The sequence below is a fragment of the Schistocerca serialis genome, chromosome 8 (genome assembly GCF_023864345.2).
Source record: "Schistocerca serialis cubense isolate TAMUIC-IGC-003099 chromosome 8, iqSchSeri2.2, whole genome shotgun sequence".
Taxonomy (NCBI): Eukaryota; Metazoa; Arthropoda; class Insecta; order Orthoptera; family Acrididae; genus Schistocerca; species Schistocerca serialis.
Window position 1 is genome coordinate 55,304,923 of NC_064645.1, and position 22,242 is coordinate 55,327,164.

General features: G+C 42.7%; 1 protein-coding gene across 1 annotated transcript in view; it reads right to left on the reverse strand.

Annotated features, from left to right (window-relative positions):
* Positions 1-4,838: 4,838 nt before the first annotated feature.
* LOC126416666 (serine/threonine-protein phosphatase 2A 65 kDa regulatory subunit A alpha isoform) overlaps positions 4,839-22,242 on the reverse strand; it is a 117,826-nt gene continuing 100,422 nt past the window's right edge. The window contains exons 9-13 of the mRNA XM_050084465.1: positions 20,191-20,345; positions 19,969-20,111; positions 18,406-18,506; positions 14,837-14,887; positions 4,839-5,157 (exon numbers count right to left, since the gene is read on the reverse strand). Coding sequence (XP_049940422.1) covers positions 14,883-14,887; positions 18,406-18,506; positions 19,969-20,111; positions 20,191-20,345 — 404 coding nt within the window. The 3' untranslated portion in view covers positions 4,839-5,157; positions 14,837-14,882. The remainder of the gene's footprint in view (positions 5,158-14,836; positions 14,888-18,405; positions 18,507-19,968; positions 20,112-20,190; positions 20,346-22,242) is intronic.

Below are 22,242 nucleotides of genomic sequence, written 5' to 3' on the forward strand. Positions count from 1 at the left end.
TCCTTAAACACAAATGTCTTCAAGATGGTTGTGGGTGAGCACGACTTCTTATTCCCACAGTAAGTTTTTGCCTAATGAATATTTTCTTTCTCAAAGATGAGTCATCCCAGAACACCATTCTATACGAAATTATTGAATGAAAATATGTCAACTTACTGATTTGTCTCTCGCCAAGATCTGGAATGACTAAGCACAAATATGGTGAACTAAGTTGTTTTAGGAGTTGCAAATAGCACAGAAGGGAAGCGTTCTTTTCAACAAACCATATGTTCAAAATCTTTCCATTAGGAAAGGTTGACATGGAAATGAAAAATTAAAACCAACAGACATCGTCAAAAAGTAAAAAAGGAAAACACTGAGTAGATATTTCACGCCAAATGGCTTATTACTTTTCAGACATATGGAAAACCATTTGATGGTATCACAGAATCATTTCTGAATTCCTCTTTTAACACCTCAGAGATAAACGTAATGATTTCTGAAACTCATGGAAGGCCAAGGCTTTGAAGCAAGTGAGGAAGATAGTCACACTCTTGAAACTGTAACACGTAGCTCTGTTCTCTTCATTCAGAACTCATACAGATCAATTCGCCTGCTAAATGTAATTTGCACATGGATACTTTAAAATATGAAAAATCTTTTATGACCAATTTAAGAGCGTTTTTTAATTTTGGTATTATTATAGTTTTTGATGGCTTATTTTTCAAGTACTTTATGTTCTTCAGATTTATCTTATTTCATTGTTTGACTGTGTTACATATATTTTCAATTTCAATGTACCCGTTACATAGTATTTATTGACGTCACATTTATATATATTACTGAAAATCATGTTAAACCTATTAAAACCAATCAATTAATAAAAAAAATATCTCTGCATATACTTGAAAATTATTCAAGAGGAAGCTGTCGTAAGTTCACCATTTTTTTTTCTGAGCTGACATGCTGCTGTTCATCAAGTTACTGTAGCGTGAAAACAGCTGATTAGTATTTTTATTTGAATAGGAAAGAAACTACCTTCACCACACCACCAGACATTTGACAATGCACACTTTTCCTGCTGGCTTGAAAAGTAGCTTTTCCACCACATTATAAAGGTATCCCTACATAACTGATCTGACTTTAGCAATACACATTACAGAATCATTATATGTCCGTATTTACATTAATGGAGTTAATCATTATCATCCCATGGTTGAAATTAGAACCTAAGGCTTTGAAGTGGCATGGATTTGTTGCCAAGGTGAAACCCAGTGCAGACCTGCCTCATGTTTTTGTGCAACAAATCTTACAAAAACTACGAATTTTGAAGAGATCTTTAATATGGTGCACCCATTATACTCCATATTTCCATAGTATGCAACTATGTTATATTTACTTACTACGAAATAAATAGTTTGACTGATGCACCACATTAAAAGACTTCTCCAAAATACATTGCTTTTGGTACGATTTATCATGCAAAACTGTCAGGAAATGATATTTTTTTGACTAAAACTGTTATTGCAATGAAGTTTGTTGGATGTAAGGTATTTTCATTTAACTTTATAGCTACAGACATACTTCATTAAGCTGGAAATTAACTTTTGGATTTCCAGCATGCTGGGTTAGTTAATAACAGGACAGTAACTTTTGTAAACCAGTTTGATGTATGAAACATACAAAGTTGCAAAATCAGTTATTTTTATTTAACTGATGACCGGATTTGTGTCTCAGAACCCATCCTCAAGTAATCCCAACAGAAAAAAATAGTGTTCTGTGATAGTGACATGTTAATATTGCACATTTTAATATTGTAAATACTTATGTCTATGTCGAAAATCATTGACAGGACAGTTTACACAAAATTTTTACCAGGTGTACCAGTATGAAATGAGCGTTAAGATACAAATGTGTCAAGAGGAAACATTTGTTGTGAACGATCCTTTTTTTTTGCTTGGATGGTATGACATCTGTCAAAGGTATTTAGTTTACATCAAGTCATGGAACAAACAACATCATATGTTTTCATCATGTTAACAATGCTGAATTTTGTACCAGAGAGTGATGATTTGCGGAAAGCATTAACTTTTTGTTTTCATTTGAAAAAAAGTGCTGCAGAGTTGCATTGAATGCTTGTTAGGCATATGGTGATCATGCTCTATCAGAAGCAACATGCAAAAGATGGTTTCAACAGTTCAGAAATAACGATTTTGATGTAAGAAATAAAGAACGTGGAAGACCACCAAAAAAGTTCGAAGATGCCGAATTGCAAGCAATATTGGATGAAGATACTTTGAGTCAGAAGCAAATGGCAGCAATGCTAAATGTTGCACAACAAACAATTTCTGACCGTTTGAAAGCTATGGGAAAGATCCACAAGTGTGGAAAATGGGTGCCACATGAGCTGAATGAAAGACAGATGGAAAACCGAAAAACCATTTGTCAAATTTTGCTTCAAAGACATGAAAGAAAATCAGTTTTCATCGAATTGTTACTGGTGATGAAAAATGGATTTGTTTTAAGAATCCTAAACGGGAAAAATCATGGGTTAATTCGGGACAACCATCAACATAGACGGGACAACCATCAACATAGACTGCAAAACCAGGTCGATTCGGCAAGAAGACAATGCTCTGTGTTTGGTGGGGTCAGAAAGGTGTGGTTTATCATGAGCTTCTAAAAACTGGTGAAACTGTGAATACTAATCGTTACAGACAACAAATGATCAATTTGAACTATGCATTGATCGAAAAAAGGACCAGAATGGGCCAGAAGACATGGCAAAGTTAATTTTTTTACACAATGCACCTGCACACAAAGCAAAACTGGTTCAGGATACAATCAAAACACTTGACTGGGAGCTGCTACCCCACCCGCCGTATTCACCAGACTTGGCCCCTTCTGACTACCATTTGTTTTCATCAATGGGACATGCATCGGCTGAGGAACACTTCGATTCCTACGAAGAAGTTGGAAATTGGGTGTCTGATTGGTTTGCTTCAAAAGACGAACATTTCTATTGGTGTGGTGTCCACAAATTGCCAGAAAGGTGGTCAAAATGTATAGAAAGCAATGGTTAGTACTTTGAATAAAATGTTTTTACTTTTCAATTCAAAATTAGTGTTTTATGTGGTGTCACCGCCAGACACCACACTTGCTAGGTGGTAGCCTTTTATCAGCCGCGGTCCGTTGGTATACGTCGGACCCGCGTGTGGCCACTATCAGTGATAGCAGACCGAGCACCGCCACACGGCAGGTCTAGAGAGACTTCCTAGCACTCGCCCCAGTTAGACAGCTGACTTTGCTAGCGATGGTTCACTGACAAATTACGCTCTCATTTGCCGAGACGATATTTAGCATAGCCTTCAGCTACGTCATTTGCTACGACCTAGCAAGGCGCCATTACCAGTTACTATTGATGTTGTAAAAGATGTACCGTCAAGAGCGATGTTCACCAATTATGGATTAAAGTTAAGTATTCCAACAGATACGTACTATTTTTGCTAGTCTCATATCCCTGACCTGTTCCAGACCTCACGCCAGCCTGCGTGAGCTTAAACGCGTGCCTTTTGGCTTCCTCATAGTGGCTTGGCTGTCTTGCCAAGCCACAACATTTTATACATATATATTTGGTAAGACACACACAAAGTTGATGCAACTTACCGAACGAAAGCGCTGGCATGTTGATGGACACACAAACATACACACAAAATTCAAGCTTTCGCAACAAACAGTTGCTTCATCAGGAAAGAGGGAAGGAGAGGGGGAAAGACGAAAGGATGTGGGTTTTAAGGGAGAGGGTAAGGAGTCATTCCAATCCCGGGAGCGCGCGCGTGTGTGTGTGTGTGTGTGTGTGTGTGTGTGTGTGTGTGTGTGTGTGAGCGCGCGCGCGCCCGCCCGCCCTCGTGAGAGAGAGAGAGAGAGAGAGAGAGAGAGAGAGAGAGAGAGAGAGAGAATACCTGTCCCTTTTTTCCCCCCTAAGCAACCATTGGTTGCGAAAGCCTGAATTTTGTGTGTGTGTGTGTGTGTGTGTGTGTGTGTGTGTGTGTGTGTGTGTGTGTCTATCAACATGCCAACGCTTTCGTTTGGTAAGTTACATCATCTTTGTGATAAACATGCTTATTTCATACCGGTACACCTGGTATTTCACTGTGTTCATGTCACTTCCTTTTGTTTTTTTTTGTGCTTTATAAGTAGTTTCTAATATCATTGTAAGCCAACTCGCCTGTGGCAACTGTGGTCCTCATGTAACCATGAGATGTCACTTGTCTACTGTAATTGTTGACATTTTCAAGATATTGACCGATACAGTATATACTACACACGTGACTTCATCGGACAGATAAAAAATCTACTCAGCAAGTGGCAGCAGAACACACATAAAAGGCTACTGTCATTGGCAAGCTTTTGGAGCCAGTGGCTCCTCCTCCAGGCAGAACCGCTGAAGGGGTAGGAAGAAGGGTGAAGGAAAAGAACTGGAGAGATCTTGGAAAATGGGTAGATTTTGGGAAAGTCACCCAGAGCTGCAGGTCAGGGGAGACTTACCATACGGGATGAGAAGGAAAGACTCTTTCCTTCTCATACCGTTCGGTACGTCCCCCCTGACCCCATTACATGTGCCACAATGTGTGTGTTTACTCAAATTTGTTTTGGTTACTTGTTTCCTGTTGGGCAGCACTTTGGTGAAAGAGGATACAAGATCAATTGGTCCATCAGTCATCAAGCCAAAATGTAATAGATGTATTAGGTAATTACATAATATATTTGGGTATCCAGGTATCTTTTCTTGTCTCAGCATAGCATGGAGAAATCTAGTAATACAATACTGATGGAACTTAAAATGAAGAAACTGTAACTATTATCAATATTTTATTTAAAGAGCAATATGGCTGTCACAATTTAAGGGCCTTTACAACTCAATTACAGTACATTTACAATATGCCACATAAAAAGATCCAGACTTTTATTTAAGAAATGAAACAGAGAGTGAGCAGAGAAATGAATGAGTAATATATATAAAATAAACTTTACTGTAAGAAATAAATGATAATGAGATGCAAAATGAAGACCATATGAATTTTATGTAATTACATGTATTCTTCACTGGTTAGATCCTACATGTGTATGGTACATTTTATCATCCATTGGTGGACTGGTATCTGACTGAACATGAGCCTGCAAAATATAAAATTAAAAATTACAAAATTGCACGCATTAAAAATTAAATGAAACTGGTTTTAAGCACACCATGTCTTCAGTACATCATTTATTATCAACATTCAACAATTGCTATATAAAACAGGTTCCCCAAAATATTAAAACTGAGAACTGAATAATTACATATATTTTCTAAATTTGTTATAAGTTAAATTTAAATTATGTTTCACATATTAAATTATGAAACCAGTAAATTGTGATCTATAAAAAGATTGCTCGAACAGTCCATGGGTATACTGCCGGTTCATAGTGTCCAACGGGCACAGTATTTCGGCGATCAGACATGTTGCAATCGTCAGGTGCGCTGACGAACTGAGCTCCTGAGGTCAGGCGACCGATTTAAATCCCCTCCCTCCACGGGCCGCTCTCATCGCGGTCCGTGCCCGCGCGCCGGCGATCGCAAAGACGTAGGCGTCCGAATCTGTCGTAGCGACACATGACGATGGCGACATGTCTGATCGCCAAAATATTGTGCCCATTGGACACTATGAACCAGCAGTATACCCATGGACTGTTCGAGCAAGAAATAGCAACAAATACACCGGGAGAAACTGAAGAATCAAATCATTATAAAAAGATTATTTTCAAATATTTTTATTTATTGCACAATTCACCTACTGTTGAATTTAAAGTATGATTTAATCTATTACGTGTCAGCTACGCATAACGTAACTCCATCACTAGAGCCATTCTGGCATGACAATTCAAGGTTCCTGTAGGTGCTTCCCAACTACCTTCAGAGAAGTACCACACCTCTATATGATATGCAACACTGACCAGACTGGTCTGCAATTGCTTTCAAGGGACGATGAGATACTACAGAAATTTTGGTTCGAATGGAACCCAGCCAATACAGGGGGAAATATTGTGGACTTTTGATGCTGAGGCTGTAAAAGACCAACCATACGCTCAGATTCAAAGAATGTCATTTAACTTCTCATAATGTAATGAAACTCTTTTTTGCAAACATAAATTTTTTACAGAACACTTTGTGCATGAGATAAATTAATCAAACTATGGCAGTAGCAAACATCAAATGTGAAAAAATCACCACCACATTCTATTTATCAAAACAACATATCATGTACCCATGATATTTTTGATTCAGTGATCTGAGACACACTATTCAAGAGACTATCACTATCATACATGTGCTGTGTAAGACAATCTTGTTGTTATACTTTCAGGCATTCCAAAGAAATATAATTAGGCGCTACCTCTTTGTGAGTTTATTGAAAGGCCTCACACACACACACACACACACACACACACACACACACACGACTGAGCAACAGCACACAATGGGAGACGCAATCTGGGTGGTGGGGTGGGATAAAAGGCTAGGGATGGGGGATGGTAAAGTGCTGTTTGTGGGAGCACACAGGGACAGGGTGGGAGGATGGGAGGGTGCCTATGTGCGTCACAAGGGGCGGAGGGGTATGGATGAGGGTGGGTGGGCAGGGAGGGTGAGTGGGCAGGGATGGGAGTGGCGAGGGAGGGTGAGTGGGCAGGGATGGGAGTGGCGAGGGAGGGTGAGTGGGCAGGGATGGGAGTGGCGAGGGAGGGTGAGTGGGCAGGGATGGGAGTGGCGAGGGAGGGTGAGTGGGCAGGGATGGGAGTGGCGAGGGAGGGTGAGTGGGCAGGGATGGGAGTGGCGAGGGAGGGTGGGTGGGCAGGGATGGGAGTGGCGAGGGAGGGTGGGTGGGCAGGGATGGGAGTGGCGAGGGAGGGTGGGTGGGCAGGGATGGGAGTGGCGAGGGAGGGTGGGTGGGCAGGGATGGGAGTGGCGAGGGAGGGTGGGTGGGCAGGGATGGGAGTGGCGAGGGAGGGTGGGTGGGCAGGGATGGGAGTGGCGAGGGAGGGTGGGTGGGCAGGGATGGGAGTGGCGAGGGAGGGTGGGTGGGCAGGGATGGGAGTGGCGAGGGAGGGTGGGTGGGCAGGGAGGGGATGGGATGGGAGGGTGGGTGGGCAGGGAGGGGATGGGATGGGAGGGTGGGTGGGCAGGGAGGGGATGGGATGGGAGGGTGGGTGGGCAGGGTTGGGATGGGAGGGTGGGTGGGCAGGGAGGGGATGGGATGGGAGGGTGGGTGGGCAGGGTTGGGATGGGAGGGTGGGATGGGAGGGTGGGTGGGCAGGGTTGGGATGGGAGGGTGGGTGGGCAGGGTTGGGATGGGAGGGTGGGTGGGCAGGGTTGGGATGGGAGGGTGGGTGGGCAGGGTTGGGATGGGAGGGTGGGTGGGTGGGCAGGGTTGGGATGGGAGGGTGGGTGGGTGGGCAGGGTTGGGATGGGAGGGTGGGTGGGCAGGGATGGGAGGGTGGGTGGGCAGGGATGGGAGGGTGTGTGTGTGTGTGTGTGTGTGTGTGTGTGTGTGTGTGTGTGTGTGTGTGTGTGTGGGCGCGCGCGCGCAGGGAGTGAGTGTGTGTGTGTGTGTGTGTGTGTGTGTGTGTGTGTGTGTGTGTGTGTGTGTGTGTGTGTGCACGCACGCGTGCAGGGAGTGAGTGAGTGAGTGAGTGTGTGTGTGTGTGTGTGTGTGTGTGTGTGTGTGTGTGTGTGTGTGCGCGCAGGGAGGGGAGGGTGGGTGTGGGCAGGAAGAGGAGGGGAGGGTGGGCAGGGAGAGGAGGGGAGGGGAGGGTGGGCAGGGAGGGGAGGGGTGGGGATGGTGGGTGGGCAGGGATGGGAGGGGAGGGAGGGTGGGTGGGTGGGCAGGGAGGGTAGGGAGGGAGGGTGGGAGGGGAGGGAGGGTGGGTGGGAGGGGAGGCAGTGTGGTTGGGAGGGGAGGGTGGTTGGGAGGGGAGGCAGTGTGGTTGGGAGGGGTGGGGAGTGTTGGTGGCCAGGGATGGGAGGGGTGGGAGTGTTGGTGGCCAGGGATGGGAGGGGAGGGAGTGTGGGTGGGCAGGGAGGGGAGGAGCGTGGGTGTGTGGGCAGGGAGGGGTGTGTGGGCAGGGAGGGGTGTGTGGGCAGGGAGGGGTGTGTGGGCAGGGAGGGGTGTGTGGGCAGGGAGGGGTGTGTGGGCAGGGAGGGGTGTGTGGGCAGGGAGGGGTGTGTGGGCAGGGAGGGGGTGTGTGGGCAGGGAGGGGTGTGTGGGCAGGGAGGGGTGTGTGGGCAGGGAGGGGTGTGTGGGCAGGGAGGGGTGTGTGGGCAGGGAGGGGTGTGTGGGCAGGGAGGGGTGTGTGGGCAGGGAGGGGTGTGTGGGCAGGGAGGGGTGTGTGGGCAGGGAGGGGTGTGTGGGCAGGGAGGGGTGTGTGGGCAGGGAGGGGTGTGTGGGCAGGGAGGGGTGTGTGGGCAGGGAGGGGTGTGTGGGCAGGGAGGGGTGGGTGCGTGTGTGGGCAGGGAGGGGTGTGTGGGCAGAGAGGGGGGGTGGGTGTGTGAGCAGAGAGGGGTGGGTGGGCGGGGAGGGGAAGGGGAGGGTGGGTGGGCAGGGGGAGGGTGGGTGGGCAGGGGGAGGGTGGGTGGGCAGGGAGGGCAGGGGGAGGGTGGGTGGGCAGGGGGAGGGTGGGTGGGCAGGGGGAGGGTGGGTGGGCAGGGGGAGGGTGGGTGGGCAGGGAGGGCAGGGAGGGCAGGGGGAGGGCAGGGAGGGCAGGGGGAGGGTGGGTGGGCAGGGGGAGGGTGGGTGGGCAGGGAGGGCAGGGAGGGCAGGGTGAGGGTGGGTGGGCAGGGAGGGCAGGGTGAGGGTGGGTGGGCAGGGAGGGCAGGGGGAGGGTGGGAAAAATCCAGGATGGAATAATGACAACATTATGAAAAGGATAGATTTCTCTCTCTCACACACACACACACACACACACACACACACACACACAAATGCATCTCTTGTACACAAGACACTGTCTCTAGCTGCTGAGGTCGGACTCTGCAGTCGGGAGGTATGACGGAGGGTGGGGGTAGGTGCTGTGGAAAAGGAGAAAAGTAAAAATATTGTGGTTGGTGGGGACACTGGTGGAACAGAATCCTGCGTAGCGCTGGAGTGGGAACAGGGAAGGGGATGGGATGGGTGGGCGAAAGACAGGAACTAAGAAAGGTTGAGGCCAGGAGGGATACGGAAACTTTGGATATAGTGCAGGGAGGATTCGCAACTGCACAACTCAGGAAAGCTGTTGTTGATAAGAATGAACTAGATGGCACAGGCTGTGAAGCAATCACTTAAGTGAAGAAAGATGTGATGGGCAGTGTGCGTGCTCAGCAGCTAGATGGTCCAGCAGTTTCTTGGACACAGTTTACTGGTGGCCATTCATGCGGACGTGTGTGTGTGTGTGTGTGTGTGTGTGTGTGTGTGTGTGTGTGTGTAGTCTAATTCAGAAGGACTTTTGGCTGAAGGCTTAATTGTTTAGCAGTCTTTTTGTTGTGCCTATCTCTGACTCAACATCTTCACTATATGGTTAGTAACAATCTATCCACTTCATATTAACATCATTTTCCATCCTGTATTTTCCACTGTTTTATTTTGCTTAATAGTTTTTCTTCCATCCCATAATCCAGCACTGTTTTCTTTTGTTACTATTTTCTAATGCTTTACTACACTTAGTGTCCATCCTTTTCCTATACCCTGCATCTTACATGTTGCCTTCCAAACCAAACCAGACACACACACAACAGCTGCACTGTATCAACTGTCTCGGCCGCACACAACACATGGCTAGATGACCTTGCTGATTGTTGGGGCAGCATGCAATGTCACACACTACTCCCACCAATGTAATTAATCTTAAATCTTCAAACTGATCACAATTCCTACGTCATTCTCACGTATTTTTGTGTGTACCTTCCGGTGCCCCACGACCTTGTACCTCATCCTATGAACCTCTCCCCACCCAAGATTTTTCATCTATTATTCCAGTTCACACACATACTAACTTCACCTAATCTAGTCACATCTGCTGTTCCCTTCCTCATACATACTTGCCCACAAAGCTGCAACCCACATTATAACCTTCACATCTCACTGTGTTTTCACATTGATTTCACTTTGTGTTTGCCTCTCACTATCAGCCTACTCCCTCAGGTTTCATCTTGTTTCCCCAGATTTTATCTGATCTGCCCTTTTGTGATTTTTTCCCATATATTTTTGGATTCTTGCTCTTTCCATCTGAGGTAATACACAAAAGTTTCCTTATCCCTAACCATAACCCAGTACCACATATTGTTCCCTTGTTATTGCTTGGCTCATAGAATCCCCCAATGGACTCACCATCAAATTATCCATCTTCGGCTGCTACCCTCTCTTCCACAATGACCTCAATCTGTTCAGATTCCACCAGTCCTTAACCCTCACCAAAACTGTCCTGCAAAATCATGAAAATGAGGCCTGAACCACTTTGCAATCCCAAATTCCTGGATCCTACCTCACACTTTGAAACTCTTACCTCCAGGAACTGCAGGGGCTTTCACTACAGCATCTCAACTTTGGACTACCACTATCTGCCAGCTCTACAGCAGTCTCTAAATCTCCCCCACAGCCCCTCATAGCTGACAAAATATACTTTACAGACCCACTAAATTTACCCCTCAAAGACATTCTCCCTCCATCATACAAAATTCAGAACCTAAGCAGACCTGAAACACAGTCACGAACCTTTCCTCCAAAAGCCGTAGTCCCACAGAAGTATCACTTCTTTCCAATGGCCTTACTTCTTGCCCCACTTCCAAATTCAGTCATGCTGGACTTGATAAAGACCTCCTCCCCTTCTCCCTGTTGCTATAGTCAAAACATTTTTTGCCACCAACCCTGCCAGTCAGACTCAACCAAAGACAAATGTAGAAGCCTGCCTGAATCAGTTCATGCCTTGATCCAAGTGTGATCCACCACCACTGCTCCCAAATCACCACATCTTACATTCCAGAATTTCTTAACCTCGAACCCTGCCCCACCATAATTCTCCAAATCCTTCAATGTGCAAACTAACTTTATCATCTGCAGAACAAACTGCAACAGACCATGTAAAAACAAATTCCGGCCCTATAATCCTACCTGCTGGAAATGATTCCACAACTGTTGCCTTGAATCACAAGGATTACATGGCAAAAGGACTTCGTTTACTGACATGTACAACCTACAAACACTCCAACAATGATCTTATTCCTGAACTCCAGTAGTATCCTTAGTCTCTCCTCAATCCTTATGCCCATCCTAGAATCTCTCCCCAGACTGTCAACTCACCCCTACTGGTCCCCACACTCCCAACTTATAAATGCTTCTGAACCACCCAGGATGCATCATTGTGGTTGGTCACTGTTCCCACACAGAGAGAATCACTGCTTTCATAGACCAACACCTTCAGCCTATTACCCAGAACTTTCCCTCCTATATAAAAGATACCAACCATTTCCTCTATGGACACACTACAGTTTCAGTTCCTTAACCACATGATGCCCTGCTTGTCACTACTGATGCCGCCTCCCTTTACACTAACATCCCTAATGCCCATGGTTTTGCACCTATTGAACATTACCTTTCCATATGCCTGACATATTTCTATCCGACAACCTCCTTCCTGGTCAACATTACCAACCATATCCTCACTCAAAATTACTTCTCCTTTGAAGGTATCACCTATAAAGAAATCCCAGGAAAGGCAATGGACATCCTCATGGCACCTTTCTATGTCAACCTATTCATGGGCCACCTAGAGGAATCCTTTCCAACCACCCAGAATACCAAATCCCTTACCTGGTTCAGATTCATTGATGATGTCTTTGTTACATGGGTTGAGGATGAGGATGATCTGCCCAGGTTCCTCTCCAGAACCTCAATCATCATCTCCCCCATTTGCTTCAACTGGTCCTCTTAAGCCCAATGAGCCACCAAAGGTCTCACTGAATCCTTCACAGACCGTAATTACCCTCTCAACCTTATATACAAACAGATCTCCTCTGCTGTATCTTACCAGTCACCCACCACCTCCTGAACTCCCACCATCCAGCCACATAACAGCATTCTCCCGTGACTCAGTACCATCTAGAACTGGGGCAACTGAATCATTTTCCTCAGGATTTTGACTATCTCTTGTCGTGCCAGGGGTATTTCACTGCTCACTGGACGTTCATAATATCCTCATCCATCCCTAATCAACCCCTTCTCCCAGCCTCTTGCCTCACGGCTTATATCATCCTAGATGTGAGACCCGTCCCACGTATCTTCCCAGTACCACCTACTCCCGCCTGGTTACCACCATCATATATCCCATAAAAGTCAGAGCTACCTGTGAAAGCAGTTATGGGATTTACAAGCTAAGCTGCAACCACTGTGCTGCATTCTACACGAGCAGGACAACTAGCAAGCTGTCTGTCTGCACAAATGGCCCCAAACAAACTGTGGCCAAGAAATAACTTGGCCACCTGCCTGCTGAGCACAATGCCCAACACTCAACATTCTTCACCGTCTGTGCCATCTGGATCCTTCCTACCAATGCTAGCTTTTCTGAACTGCGCATGTGGGAACTCACTCTGCACTATATACTACATTCCTGTGACCCTTCTGGCCTCAACTTCTGTTAAACACTGTCCTTCACCCACCTGTCCTCTTCCCTGTTCCCATTCTCGCACTACACAGCCTTCTATTCCACCAACGCACCCACAATTTTTTACTTTTCTTCTTTCCTCCCCCCCCCCCCCCCCCCACCAACTGTCTAACCTCCCAAAAGCAACTACTTGCCCTACCCTCTTCCCACCTTCTCCCTGTGTGCTCCCACAAGCAGCACTTTAATGTCTGCAACTGTGTGCTCCCACAAGCAGCACTTTAATGTCTGCAACATCTACCCTGCTATCCTTCCCCCTCCCTCCCTCCCCAGCTTCCTCCTTACCCCCACCACTCAGATTGCTTCTCCCATCTCATGCTGTTGATCACAATATGTCCTTGGCAGCCAGAGACAGTGGTCATGTGTGTATGAGTTGTGTTAGTGTGACTGTGTGTGAGTATGTTGTTTAATTCAGGAGGTGGCCTTTTGGCTGAACGCTTACTTGTTTGGCAGTCTTTTTGTTGTGCCAATCTGCAATTCAGCACCTCCACTATATGGTGTGTAGTACTATTTTTTCATAATATTGCCATTCTTCCATCTTGGATTTTCCAAATATGTATGTTCTTTGCTCTGAAAACCAAACATTTCAAACCATCCTCTTAAAAAGTCTCACGAGACAAGTGAAAACATTCCTTCATGCAGAAATATACTGGGAGGGAACACTGAAGACTGGGGTTATCTAATGCCTGGCTGGATCTGTTCAAAACTTAGTAGTTTTAAGCGTACAAAATTGGGCTGTGGAATATCGCAAGACCAGCACTTTGCTACACCCAGTACGGTAATATGGGCCTAGAAACATTTTTAGTTTCAATGAAATGGGTGTTTTTCACTATGTAGTTGCTTCAGATATGCAATATTCTTACAGAAAAATTAAATGACTATGGCTTTATTGGCCAGGAGATTTCGTCTGTGTTTATTCGGCTGCCTGATGCAAGTCTTCCTATCTATCTACCTGACCTCACTTTGGTGACCAGTCTATCTGTGATGAAGATCAGATTATATGATTAGGGACAATGCAAACAACCGGCCCCCCAAGTGAAGAAAATCTCCATCCCGGCCATAAATCAAACATGGGACTGGGCAATCTAAAAGCAGATATGCTAATTAATAGACAATGAGCTGCAGATTATTTTTAAGGGGAAAAAACATGATGCAGGCACCAACAACACTTATGTGATAATATTGATGGAAATGGTAAGTTGCCAGTATCAAACAACTGAAAAGTGTTAAAACAGGTGTTCTAAGTGTTTCAAAACACCACTTTGCGTTCGGTCTTCAATAGTAATATCTGGATGATCGCCGGAGTTTTTGGAGGACAGTTATTAGCTTTCGGGCCAAAAGTGGAGCAGACGCAGAAAGATTGTTTTTATTATTGGTTAAATATCTCCACATCCAGAAACGGACACTGTTCTCAGGAATGTAATGGTTGCTTTCTCTTATTAACTGTACACGTCACTTGTACCTCTGGACCTAGTTATAAATCCCTCTGCGAGAACAAAATAAAGATTTGCTGTTTTACAAATATCAATTTCATTCTTCTGTAGAAAGGAAGCAATAAAATCAAACATTATACAAGATGTGCATTTGTTTGCTGCTGCCTCAAATGCTGCAGCTCAACAGCCAGCATTAAACTGTACTGCAAACTCTGGCTGTAACACAGCAACAGTGAACAGTGGAAGCAGATTTCAATGTGGTGGTGGTGGAGAAAAGAAGGGTGCTCTAACTTCGTAGTGATCCAATATTACAAGATGGTTTTCCTAAGCTCATACAGTTCTTTCAGCATCAACCAGCTGGAGTGAAAAACTGATATTGCATATGAAGCATGTGACAAGCAGTATGTGTACAGGATGACCTCATCTACACATTGTAAATATATGCCAAAGCACTAGAGAAAATGCACCTGAAGACACTCAGGAAACACTTTTAACAACTTCACAAGCTAAAATAAAAGTCTCAAGTAATGGTAAAGATAAAGGTCAAATAAATTTTAAATTTACCCAAAAAATTGTCACATAATTTTCAACTTTTGTAACCTACAATTATCATTGAATAAAGACAGCAACGGTTCAAAATACACTTTTATATTTTAGAACAATAATCTTGGATCAAAATGTTACAAGCTACTCACATTCATCTTACAACCACTTAGCATCTGGTTAACATATCAGTCATGTTCACCCTGGAAAAGAAACACAAAGCATTGAAACTCAAATTCATGACTATAGCTCATATTACATTTGTTAGCAGAAAAATAGGATTTTGCATTATTATAATCATGTTTCCATGATTCTCTTTCTTAACAAAGCTGTCAAGGACTAAATTTTTCCCACTTTACTCACAATTTATAATGTTGTTGTCTTAAGTCCTGAGACTGATTTGATGCAGCTCTCCATGCTACTCTATCCTGTGCAAGGTTCTTCATCTCCCAGTAACTACTGCAACCTACATCATTCTGAATCTGCTTAGTGCTCTTGGTCTCACTCTACGATTTTTACCATCCACACTGCCCTCCAATACTAAATTGGTGATCCCTTGATGCCTCGGAACATGTTCTACCAACCAATCCCTTCTTCCAGTCAAGTTGTGCCACAAACTTTTCTTCTCCTCAATCCTATTCAATACCTCCTCATTAGTTATGTGATCTAACCATCTAATCTTCAGCATTCTTTTGTAGCACCACATTTCAAAAGCTTCTATTCTCTTCTTGTCCAAACTACTTATCATCCATGTTTCACTTCCATACATGGCTACACTCCATACAAATACTTTCAAAAACAACTTCCTGACACTTAAATCTATACTTGATGTTAACAAATTTCTCTTCTTCAGTAACGCTTTCCTTACCATTGCCAGTCTACATTTTATATCTTCTCTACTTCGACCATCATCAGTTACGTTGCTCCACAAATGGCAAAACTCCTTTACTACTTTAAGTGTCTCATTTCCTAATCGAATTCCCTCAGCATCACTCGAATTAATTCGACTACATTCCATTATCCTCATTTTGCTTTTGTTGATGTTCATCTTATATCCTCCTTTCAAGACACTATCCATTCCATTCAACTGCTCTTCCAAGTCCTTTGCTGTCTCTGACAGAATTACAATGTCATCGGCGAACCTCAAAGTTTTTATTTCTTCTCCATGGATTTTAATACCTACTCCAAACTTTTCTTTTGTTTCCTTTATTGCTTGAATATCATCAGGGAGAGGCTACAATCCTGTCTCACTCCCTTCCCAACCACTGCTTCCCTTTCGCGTCCCTCGACTCTTATAACTGCCATCTGGTTTATGTACAAATTGTAAATAGCTTTCGCTCCCTGTACTTTACCCCTGCCACCTTCAGAATTTGAAAGAGTATGCCAGTCAACGTTGTCAAAAGCTTTCTCTAAGTCTACAAATGCTAGAGATGTAGGCTTGCCTTTCCTTAATCAGCTTCTAAGATAAGTTGTAGGGTCAGTATTGCCTCACGTGCTCCAACATTTCTACAGAATCCAAACTGATCTTCCCCGAGGTTGGTTTCTACCAGTTTTTCCATTCATCTGTAAAGAATTCGCGTTAGTATTTTGCAGCCGTGACTTATTAAACTGATAGTTCGGTAATTTTTGCATCTGTCAACACCTGCTTTCTTTGGGATTTGAATTATTATATTCTTCTTGAAGTCTGAGGGAAATTCGCCTGTCTCATACATCTTGCTCATCAGATGGTAGAGTTTTGTCAGGACTGACTCTCCCAAGGCTGTCAGTAGTTCTAAAGGAATGTTGTTTACTCCCGGGGCCTTGTTTCGACTCAGGTCTTTCAGTGCTTTGTCAAACTCTTCATGCAGTATCATATCTCCCATTTCATCTTCATCTACATCCTCTTCCATTTCCATAATAGTGCCCTGAAGTACATCGCCCTTGTACAGACCCTCTGCATACTCCTTCCACCTTTCCGCTTTCCCTTCTTTGCTTAGAACTGGGTTTCCATCTGAGCTCTTGATATTCATACAAGTGGTTCTCTTTTCTCCAAAGATCTCTCTAATTTTCCTGTAGGCAGTATCTATCTTACCCCTGGTGAGGTAAGCCTCTACATCTTTACATTTGTCCTCTAGCCATCCCTGCTTGGCCATTTTGCACCTCCTGTAAATCTCATTTTTGAGACGTTTGTATTCCTTTTTGCCTGCTTCATTTACAATTTATAATAAATGTAAAAAACAAGATGACAAACAAGCAACATCATGAAGTGCAATTTTAAAAATATCTTACAAGCAGAAGCATGTAAAGAATGTTTGATTCAACATCTTACTTCTAAAAGTAGTTGTTGTTGTTGTTGTGGTCTTCAGTCCTGAGACTGGTTTGATGCAGCTCTCCATGCTACTCTATCCTGTGCAAGCTGCTTCATCTCCCAGTACCTACTGCAACCTACATCCTTCTGAATCTGCTTAGTGTATTATCTCTTGGTCTCCCTCTACGATTTTTACCCACCACGCTGCCCTCCAATACTAAATTGGTGATCCCTTGATGCCTCAGAACATGTCCTACCAACCGATCCCTTCTTCTGGTCAAGCTGTGCCACAAACTTCTCTTCTCCCCAATCCTATTCAATACTTCTAAAAGTAACGAAGCATTTTCTCAGAGGGAGATATTAGTCTGTCTGTTTACGAACAACTGAGTGAACAGTAATTATTGTGTTTTGTTATGCAGTTTAAATTTATTTTCAAGAACAAGGAAAAATCTACTTCAGATTTCAAGACGCCACAACAAAGAAATTAACTGTTCACAGTGGTATTTCATGGTACACGTTCAACATTAACGAAGTCCTAAAGTAGTTGGAGGAACCTCAAACGCTCCACAGGTAACTATTGATGTTTCAGAACAAGGTATGTAATACCAAACAGATTCTCTCTTTTCATGGTTAAAAGATAAACAGTTGTGTGGAGAAACCAGGAGATGAAATCACATTCTAAAGAAATGAGGCTTTGCATTAATAAGTGGGCAAAGTTAAATTAAATTAACAACACGTTATATTAAATGAAATCAGTCTTAACAAAAACTCAGCCATTCTCTGAACTGTACATGGAATGTAATTGCATCACGATTAGAGGAATTGAAACATCTACAAGTAATAGCAAATATTTAATGGCAGTTTCTTTTATGAACATAACCTACCTTATTTGTGTTTCACAATAACTAAGTGTGGAATTTCTGAATGTGGATAACCAATGGTAGATGAGCTCTTATTTAACAAATAAAGACATTCTTTTCACTATCATAATGTCATGACTACGTAACTGTCATCATGGAAGAGAATCCACTCGAAAGAGCTACAGTAAACTCCACCAACAGGGTTCCCTGGCATACTATGGGCAACTATTTCACACACTGAAGTTCCCAGGTATCTTAGCACATGTGCAACACTGACTTATATACAGTAATATTTTTACAATTACTGAGAACAATTATCTGTTTTTCTTCTATCTCTCCATTAAATATGTGACAAACCCCACAAGCTTCCATTCCTCTAAGACTTTAAGTGATATTTGTCAATCGCCTTTGAGGACAATGTTGCATTGTTACGAATTAAGCTTGCCATTGATCTATGAAATTTTATTTGGTTTCATTAAGACAGTCTTGCTGCTCATCATCCCATTCCTGTTACAAATTCTTGATATCTTAGATAATTTATTATCATTATAAAACAAACAGGAAATGATTTTACCTGCAATACTTGCAATAGCTTCCGAAGCAAAATATTTTACATCCACATCACTATCGACATGAAGCTTATCCAGTACTGGTTTAACCTGTGTCTGAATAACACTGTAACAAAACATTTAATATTATGTAATTTTAAGCAGACACAGTGTTACAGTAACTCTTATATGAATAAATAGAACATAGCTTCACCTTATTTCATTATCCCAGTAAGAAAATGCTGCTGCTCTGCTGTTACTACTACTACTACTACTACTACTAAAATGGTTCTCTCAGAAAAATTTGAAGCAACATATAACAGTTTTTATACCATACAAATTTAGACAACTTAATAAAGAAAGAATTCCCGTAATTTTTCAGTGTAGTTTGTCATTTTCAGCTATGTGTTCCTTCACAGAAAGCTCTGGGTGGAATACACACAGTACTATGACTAAGGACCATTCACTGTTCATACAAAGGACTGGTAGGTAGGCACATAAATATGGTATGTACTTAGGTCTACAAACATAAAATCTGAAGAGTAGGAGTGGTGGCAAAACAGGAACTCGTCGGATTGAGATTTAAAATTGACACAACAGCACATTATTCAGACCTATAATCCTAACTTCTGGTTTTTAGTAGTTTACCTCACTTTCTTCAGAACACAGCATTTGCCTTGAGATGAAGGCTTGTCAGGCGATAGTTGATGTACGTTATTAGGGAGCAACAAGCACTAGCGAGAGGTAAAGATTCAAAGGAAATAGCAGCATGCTGTGTCCAGGAATATAAAGATAAGACTTCCAGGGAGATAACTGAGAAAACAGTGGAGATTACAGTAACACACATACAAACACAAAGCGAAGATTGGAGAGAAATGTGGTTAGTTGAACGTGGGAAAAGCAAATGGACAAAAACAGCCATCTATATTGACTAAATGCCATGCAGCATGCACTGCAACACTTTTTAATCAGTACTGAAACTGTGATCAATGGTAATGTTTATTATACTGTTGCACAAAGTGCTACTTCCATACCCATAGAAACAGAATCCTCACCACAATCACCAGTGTCTCTGAAATGTTCAAGTTAGAATTATAAGCCTAAAGGATGTGCTGTTGGGTCAATTTTAAGTCTCAACTTAACTAGTGCCTGTGCTGCCACCATTTCCACCAGTCAAATTTTGTTCTATGCTCGGTAGAATGTGCACCTCTCCAGTTACACCTCCCCCCTCCCCCACTGTGCACTACCCATGACTTTAATTGATGTTTCTCTGTCTCTATATTGTTACGTTCCCCCCCTGCTGTTCTTCACTCTCACAATTCTTCACCAGCCTCGGCACTCTGCTTTGGATACAGTGAATAAGATGAATATTGTTGAGAGAACCACTCATCCCAGTTTAGCCATAGTGGGTGCCACGAAAGAAGTCCACAATATTGGATTAATTGTCAACAAATTTATTGATTGTTTACATTTTTGCAAGGTGTACAGTCATAATTTAATTTATACACACCTAGTATATGTTTGGTGCCATATGCACACAAAACATTGCCCTGGAGAACTGTAGCACAATGACAAAAATTAGTACAAACCTTGGATCCAATACTGGGCTTATCTTCTGCAAAGTTTTTGCAACATTAAATCTTACATTTGCAACATTATCATTTGCCATTGCTAATACAGTTGGCAACATTAATTTCGCTGTGATCTCCCCACCACACGCTTCAGCCAAAACCTATAACCAAAATAAAAAAAACATGGTTTAAGCACTCCAACTGGGAGCATTAGACAAATAACGTATATTTAATACTTACATTTACACAGAACAAGCAAGTCATACGGTGTAAATAATTCTGGTCTCGTGACATAGCTACAACCTTTGGAATGACTGTGTTTTGTGCCCATTCTGGGCCAAATCTTTCCACAAGTTTCTTTAAATTCAAAGTGGCTGCTTCTCTTATAGCATAAACTGCAACAAACCACACAAAACAGACAAATAAAGAAAAGAGAATGATTAAATTGCTTTAGTATCAATTTCTCAGACATAGAACAACTTCACCAGTATATACTCTCATAATAAATACTCAATAAGATCTAAATACTTGCAAAGAAGAGAAAAGCACATAGTTAACATGAAATACTAAATGAACTTAAAATTTTTATTCTACAAGAAATTCTACAGAAAATATACCACACATTCAGGAATCATCCCGATCTCCAAAATTACTGTATTTCGACCAACTGATGTGAATGTAAATACTGAGTAGTAGTTGCACATGACCTATAATGAGCTGTTGGTAAGAATTAAAGTACCAAGAATCTCTACTGCTCATGTCTCGTGCCAATAGCACTCACTGTATGTCGATGGAGATAGAAGCAGCAGCCCCCTTTCATCCACTGGAATTACACCTCTGAAGTAACGAATGGGAACATGTTGCGCAACAAGCTTTTTGCTCATAACACCCACTTGGACACTTTACTTTAAATCCTTTTGTTGTTATCTGACACATTTTTATTTCCTAAACCACAATTTCTTTGCACTTGCTATTTCCCTACCTTAAGATATTGTAATTAATTTATATGTTTGTCTAGCTAATCTTCTGGGAAATGCTTCCCTCACTACTTTCCTAACACAAATATGATTTACCTGAATCACATGATAAAGACATCTTATTATACCCAACTGATATTACGTGTACTGCCTTACACAATCACACAAACTAATTTCTTTCCAATTTTTATAAGTACGAAACTAATCCTCCTGTTACTTTTGAGAAGTACATCTGTCAAGCTTGAAAATTTACTGCTCCTTTGCCAAAGCAAACTGTCTGTTCCAAAGGCAACGAATTTACTTTTAGTACTGTGTTGTTCATGACAAAATTGAAAAGTCATTAATCAATAATTAATACATTTGTTGTTACTCTCCATGATCTGATTTTATCCATTGATTGGCAGTTTATAAGATTTATCACAAAGTTTAAATTCTTGTGCCTCCCTCCAAACCCAGTAACACCTCACCTATCTTCAACATACCTTGCAGTATTTTCTGACTTTTTTTCTCTATACACAGTGCTTGGAAATTCCCATTACGAACTTCTAGGACTTGTAGATGGGAGTAAGTACATAATATTTTGAATAGGAACCCATGTCCAGAAACATCATCCAATGACCTTACAGAGCACTAAAGTGTAACACTACTGGCACCTTTAAATGTATGTGTATACAAAATGATTCCGTTGATGATGATTGGTTTGTGGGGCACTCGACTGCACAATCAGTGTCCGTACAAAGTCCCAATTTTTACACAGTCCAATTTTTAAATAATCCAAATTAGCCATGGACATGAATGATTATGCTGATGAGGACAACACAAACACCCAGTCCCCGGGCAGAGAAAAATCCCCAATCCGGCTGTGAATCGAACCCGGGACCCCGTTAACCAAAGGCAAGTGATTCCGTGACATTTTTACAAACTTTCAAGGGTAATGGAGAAGGATAAACATATCAGTTTGAGGTAATAGCCTAACGGAAACAAATGATAGAAAGGTAAAAGTGAAAACTGTTCTGATATCACTGATGATGAAATGTATGTTCTGGTACTATAGTTGCTAAAACTGTAGAGTAGACAACATTCAGAGGTGGTATTTTGGACCGAAACAAGAAAAAATGTCGAGGAAACATGGGTTCTAAAATGAATATCTGAGGAGCTTTGAGCACTTCTTCATCTTTGCCAGTATGAAACACATTTCCTCTATTTAACAAGTGCTCACAGCTCTTGAGGTATGCACCTTAGACCCCACATTTACTGGACATTTTTTCTTGTCTTCGTCTGTGCTATCAACTCTGAAGGTTGCATGCCCCACATT